Source organism: Micropterus dolomieu, linkage group LG23 (assembly GCF_021292245.1).
Source record: "Micropterus dolomieu isolate WLL.071019.BEF.003 ecotype Adirondacks linkage group LG23, ASM2129224v1, whole genome shotgun sequence".
NCBI classification, from domain to species: domain Eukaryota; kingdom Metazoa; phylum Chordata; class Actinopteri; order Centrarchiformes; family Centrarchidae; genus Micropterus; species Micropterus dolomieu.
Window position 1 is genome coordinate 31498936 of NC_060172.1, and position 6947 is coordinate 31505882.

Below are 6947 nucleotides of genomic sequence, written 5' to 3' on the forward strand. Positions count from 1 at the left end.
AGAGAGAGAGAGAGAGAGAGAGAGAGAGAGAGAGGAGGGGAGGGAGAGTTGTGGAGCAGTTGTTGTGAACACTTGTCATAATTTGGAAGAAATGTGACCCGTGAGAGAACAATGAAATACAGAGACTCCCGTGAAAATTGGGAGGGTGGCAAGTAGGAGCTAACTGGAGCTAACCTCAGCGGCTCCTTGTTTACTTCTGTTCAACAGCGTGCTGCTGCGTGTGACGTTGTGTTATTCTTCACTTTCAGGCCGCGGTCAAACCGACAAAAAAAAATTGATTCTGGGAAGGAAATCGGAATTGAGCATTAAGGCCTGCAGTCTGAACGTAGCCAAAGAAGAGTTTATTGCAAAAGTTTATTCAGGGATTTTGGTGATGTTGTTAGCTTTTTGTGCAAACAGGCATGGATGATCCAGCTAGTTAGTACTGACCATAGAGAGACTGAATGCCGTTGACATCATCCCGGGGCAGAACAAAGGTGTTGGGGTTTCTGTATGAGTACGTTGGGTACATGAGAGCACCAGGATCATCAGAGTGAGACAAGCCCAGGGAGTGGCCAAACTCATGGGCAGCCACCATGAAGAGGACGTAGCCTACAGCAGAAACAGATACACATACAGTTGTTCTGGGTGAAGAGCAATTTTTAAACACAACGCATAAATTAAAAACTCACCATTGTTTGAGCGGAAAGTGAACGTCTCATCTTCATCAAAATGAGCATCTCCTCCAATGCCAGGTGCTGGAGCGAAGGCATGGGCAAGAGTGCCATCAGGACCATCAAAGGGGTAAAAATCACCATGCTCTGTTAACAAGAACAAATTTATGTTGAGCTTTGCAAACAAAATAGATCTGGAGAACTCAGAACTGGGTTTTCAGATAGCTTGTTGTTACAACTGATTAGCTTTCTAATGTGATTGAAAACTCAGGAAACACATGTAGTTAAAGCTAGATGCTTTAAGGGACGTCGCAACCAATAAACTGATCATAGGGAGAGGTTATACTTTGTACTCACGTAGGCGGCCAAAGGAGATCATGATGTCAGCGGTGCCACTGTTGATTCTTGTGAATCTCAGAGGAGTGACTTTGGCCCAAACCTGCAGTGCTTTCTCTATGGAGTCATCGACCTCTGACACTGGCATGTCAGGTGTGTAGTTCACTATCCTGTAGGACAGAAAAATAGTCAAGAACATTATTTGATAGACTTCCAACAATTACTGTTTCACACACTTTCTCTCTTCAGATCATTCACCTGTAGGTGAGGCTGTTCTTAGTCCACTTGAGGTTTTCTCCAAAAGTGGAGAAACTGGCAATGTTGCCGTCTGGAACGCCACAGCGGGGCTTCTTCATCATCTCTAAGGTTTTAGCATCCAGCGTCCCGGTGATCTGGAGACCAAAGAATCGCTGCATGTCACTCAGCTTCCTGCTCACCGGGCTGATCCCCTGTCTGCCAGATGAACCTGTCTCCTCTGTTAGGTTGAAGAATTTCTTCAGGTAGCTCTGCAAAAGAAGATGAGAATTTAATACCTTGTAGTCAGTAATGGTGTTTAGGATTTGGGGAATAATATTTCCAAAAAGCACTTGGAACATGTCTTAAAGAGGTGGTATTATGCTTGTTGGCTTTTCCCCTCTCCTTTATTGAAACACGCGTCCTAACGCTTGCCAAACGCCCTCAAAAACACCAGTGGAAAAATACTGAGTGGCTGCAGCACACAGTGACAAAACGTCCGCCTGCTGCCTCTCCTCTCACTTCCAAACACTAGCTACCCTCCAGGCAGTCAATGGACATAAAGTCAATGAACTTAAAGTATGTTGCTTAGCTGGTAAGAGGAACATATACAGCTGAACCGAAGCCGTGTTTACGGGCTTCTCACGACCCGCTACTCTGCTTCTGACTGGCTAGTAGTCCTTAACTAGGAACTGCACGTGTGCAACTCCCAACCAAGATCCTGTAGAGACAAGATGTATCACTCCATAGCTAAAACAAAACCTTCAACACAGGGTGAAAAGAGAAGCTGCAGCAATGTGCAGTATGACAAAGATATGGTGTTTTTAGGGCCCGAGCTTGAAACATGCGAGGATTTTTTGTATTTTTTTTATCAAACCATGTAAACCTGTTCTGGTACAACCCCTAAATAAAATTATGAACCTGAAAATGAGCATAATATGACCTCTTTAAATGCATGACAAGAAAAAGCAAACACTTACCTCTGCAAAACTTTCATCTTGCACAGCAACTTGTAATACTGGCCGGCAGTAAACTGCTACTGCCAAGCTTAGCACGATGCACAGACTGCAAGACCTCATGCTTCCTCGCTGAATGCAACTTGTGTTTCTGTGCTGGAGTCAGTTGTTATATAGGCTGAGGAACAGATAAGTTGGGGAGTGGGCGTGTTGAGTAACTACCTTCTTGAGTCAGTGATTCTATCCATTTATGGATTAGCCACCAACCCAAAACCTTAAACAACATTTATGAAGAACAATGATGATTTGACACATGACATGTACATACAGAAACAAAAGATCAAATAATCATCTTTTAGGCACTAACTGGATTAAAAAAATAAGTGAAGTGTATACTAAAATGCCAATAATATCATCTGACAAAAGCAACCTTTAAACTCATACAGATGCAAGTAATTTTTAAGTAATTTTTTATCAGTGCTGCTGCATAGTTAAACATACAGTGATTTCTCTGTAACAGAGATTAACTGGAGGCGTTGACCAAGGTACCTTGACTGAATATTTGCCTTTTGTGTTGAACATATTTGCGTATTTCTTCATCACTCGCTAAAAGTTATATTCTCATTTTTTATTTTGATATTCTACTTACATTTTTAAGGGTGTATTTTGTGAATTCAAATGTCCTTACTCACAAACAGCCTTCTGTAAGCCTCAGGCTACTGTTGCTACTGATAAGACGAAGCAAGTGATGTGCCTTGTGAGCAAACACAGACAAGCTGTGTCTTGTCTCTCTGAAAGGTTGTGGAGTATTTGTAGATGCCACAGATTGCTTATCATCCTGTCCAACTTTACTCACCAACCACTTCACAACAGCTTAACAGCTATAACAACTGAGTTATGTTTGTGAGTTAATATTAATTATATTGTAATCATCATCTTAGACGTTTCAGTCATTTTATCATAACATTAAGGTAAATGTATTCTGTAAAATGATAAATATGTCATGATCCTGGTCTGAGCTGTCTTTCGGATTTGAGTTTTGTGTTCTTGATACTTGTTTCAGTCCGTTTCCTTATCATGTTTGGAGTTAGCCTGTCATTCAGTTATTTAGTCTGCTTGATCTGGGGTCTCAATTATAAAACTGTACGTAGAAAAAGACTCTTAAAGGTTGCGTACATCCAAAACACAGGCGTAAAAAAAATCAAATTTATAAAACGCACACCCGTCCTAAGATGATTTCCCTTTATCAATCACAATCAACTTGAAATGTGGCATATGTGAGCAAGCTCCTTGCCTGACCCTTTAAACGCCGCTCATTAATATTAATACGTACTGACTGCATTAAGAAAAGGACTGCAAATTCTGACAAAAAAACTACAAAAAGAAATATACCCAAGTGTGAAGCATGTTTGGTGGGTTATACGCGCACTTACACACAACGCTTATGCACCGGAGAAAAGGGGGAACCGTATTTATGAGAATAAATTGCACTGCATTCTTTTGCAAAAACAGATATCTCCGTTTGTGTTTATTATCATATTGGGGCCTCTTCTGTTTAACATCTAGTACATGCTTCCACTGTCTCAGATTATGAAAAACAACAAAATAATTTACCATAAATATGCAGATGACAGACAGATTTACATACAGTACATGGTTACATATCACCAGAGGACTATGATTCAATACAGGCCCTGAGTAACTGTATTGAACAAATCAACAATTGGATGTGCCAGAATTTTCACATTGTAAGGCTAACCAGACGACCAATCACAGTGCTTATGGTCCGCGTCGACTCGACGTGTAGTTACATTTGTGAGGAGGTGCATGTCAGGCAACGGTGTAGCCTCTGCGTAGCCCCGTAGCCTATGCTGTCGATTCGACGCAGAAGTATAAATTACACTTAAGACAATTACAAAGTCAGCCTGAAGAATATATCATGGATTAAAGGACTTATGTCTCAGCAGGACTTGGAAAAATTTGTCGATGCATTTATCTCCAGTTGACTCGACCACTGTAACGGTGTCTTTACAACTTCAGAATGCTGCTGCCTGAGTCCTCACTAAGACCAAAAATGTGGCTCACATCAGTCCAGTTCTGAGGTCTTTACACTGGCTTCCTGTCTGTCAGAGAATTGATTTCAAAATACTGTTGTTGATTTATAAAGCACTGAATGGTTTTGGGCCAAACTACATTGCTGATCTGCTACGTTAGACCTCTCAGGTCATCTGGGATATGTCTGTTTTCTGTACCCAGGGTCAAAACTAAACCTGGAGGAGCAGCATCCAGTTTTTATGCTCCATATATCTGGAATAAACACTTTTCAGTCTTTATTCATGATAGGACAGCTGGAGAGAGACAGGAAATGTGGGAGAGAGAGGGGGGCACAGTAAAGGGCCACGGGTCAGACTCGAACCCTGGCCTGCTGCAGCAAGGTCTGAGCATTTGTACATCGGACTCGCACACTAACGATGAGCTCATTCTAAGGTAACAAAAACACAACAATTTTTATTTTCAGGCATTTATGCACTAATATAACATAACCATGAATATATTTGATTTCTGCCATCTTTCATAAATAGAGTCTTACACATTGGTCCTTTAAGTGCCTGATTTACGTAGGAACTGCTCTTTGAAAAGATCCTCTTCATCTGTGTGATGAAGAATCTTGTTTGATTTTGTTTGTATTTTTTGCGTGCTGATGGGTCTGGTAGTCCTGTTTTTATGGCTTTATTTGAGTTTGCTTAGGTTTAGTTTAAGGTTGGTTTAGGGTAGAGAGAGATCCTGTGGCCCTTTGTGGGGTGATCTAGATGGCTTCCCTTTCTTTTGTTAATTTTGGCCAGCCCATCAGACCTGTTATTCTGTTGTTTGGGTCATTATGTGTTGTTCAGGGTTGATTTATGGGACCTCTTGTTGTTTATTTAATTTAATACTTGTTCTTGCAACTTTGATGATGATAAACCTCTTTTGTAATCGGCCTTTCTGGGCGTTGTGTCAACAGATAACAGACGCGTAGGCAAAAAATTTAAAAGTCACATTTTATTAATACATTCTTTAAATACTGTTTGTTTACAGCACTAAATGTGATATAATTAAATGTATAAAATTTTACATTTTGAGTCATATGAATATTTAATATGTACTAGTTAGTTTACATTCATTCAGGGTGGCTACATAAACAACTTAGCCTAGAAGTTATTGCAGGGCAAGAAGTAGCTGTTCCTCAGCACACGGTACAACCTCCTCGTCCTCAGGCTGTACGTAAACATGTAGGGTCCACTGTAGATGTAAGCAAAACCTGCAGAACAGAGACTCAATGTTAGTTTCTATGGCTAGCTAAATGGAAAGTTCAGCATTTTGGGAAATACACTTATTTAATGAATGCCAGGTTAGATGAGAAGATCAATACCACTCTCACATCTGCATGCTAAATATGAAGCTGGAGCCAGGAGGCGGTCAGCTCTTTTTTACACTTCGGTTTTATCACTGATTAAACATAACGTAAAGTGATATAATTAGTGATCTTTCCAGCCGGTGTGGTTTTGTTACCTCTTAATAGAGCCAGGCTAGCTGTTTCCTTGTATTTCAAGGCTGTTTTATGCCAAGCTAAGCTAAATGTCTCCTGGTTGTAGCTTCATGTTCAACAGACATGAGAGTAATAATCATCATGTAACTCTCAGCATTCATCCATTTGTCAGAAGGCTGAATATCTCATATCAGACTTGACTTAGAAAACCCAGATCAACTTTAAAAGCTACTCACCTCTGTACTGGAAAGCTGCAGTCACCTTGCTGGGAAAGTCTGGGAAGGTCTGAGCCACACGCTTGGGGAATCCCTGGTCCATAGTCCTTTTGGCCTCATCATAACTGAAGAAACAGACAGTAATTAGATACATTCAAGAAGGGTGAAATGTAAAGAGCAGCTCATACTGAAATCAGAAATTTATACTTTGAACACACCTGTAGTACTTGTTGCCTACAAAGAACAGAGTCTTGCCAGATTTCTCATCATAGAGCGCTGCATCGATTTTCCTCACGTTTCCTGGCAGTCCAAAACTGCTAAGACTTTTAGGATAGCCAGGTACAGGATCATAGCCACTGAAAGCCCACACTTTCTGACCTGTGTAGAGATGAAAAGAAAATACATTTAGTATGTGCATGTCAAGGTAAATAATGTAGTCTTAAAAATAGTGTCAGATTAGGAGCTTCAGGCAGATACAGAGAACAAGTACAGTACCTTTAAAGAGTAAGATTCTGTCTGACCGTCGGTTCTCATAAGCAGCATCAATGTTGACGGGGGCACTGGGCCAGAAGTTTTTGATGAGAGTTTGCTCTGTTGTCGCACGCTGGGAGTAGCTACGCCAGAAGAAACTGAGTACACACAAGAATATTTTGTACATAAGCCAGGCATTTATTTTGAGAAATCATAATGCTAATCAGAATTTGGATTATAAACATTAGAATTCTACCGTACAGTATGTCTGATACCTGTCTTTGAAGAAGAACATCTCTCCTCGCAGGGTGGTGACAGCGTCCAAGACCATGGTTGGATCACAGGCATCAGGGGTGGTTGGAGGCTTAGGTCCAGGCTTAACAGGGTCCTTGTCAGGGTTTGGACCTGGAGGTTAAATAAAGTCAGCATCTCATTGCAACAAACTTATATAAACAGGCATGGATGATCCAGCCAGTTAGTACTGACCATAGAGAGACTGAATGCCGTTGACATCATCTCGCGGCAGAACAAAGGTGTCAGGGTTTCTGTATGAGTA

General features: G+C 41.0%; 1 protein-coding gene across 1 annotated transcript in view; it reads right to left on the bottom strand.

The window, feature by feature from the left end:
* The window catches only part of LOC123963788, a 63192-nt gene that overhangs the window by 16364 nt on the left and 39881 nt on the right, over nt 1–6947 (bottom strand). The window contains 4 exon segments of the mRNA XM_046040833.1: nt 430–591; nt 672–800; nt 1011–1159; nt 1248–1495. Coding sequence (XP_045896789.1) covers nt 430–591; nt 672–800; nt 1011–1159; nt 1248–1495 — 688 coding nt within the window.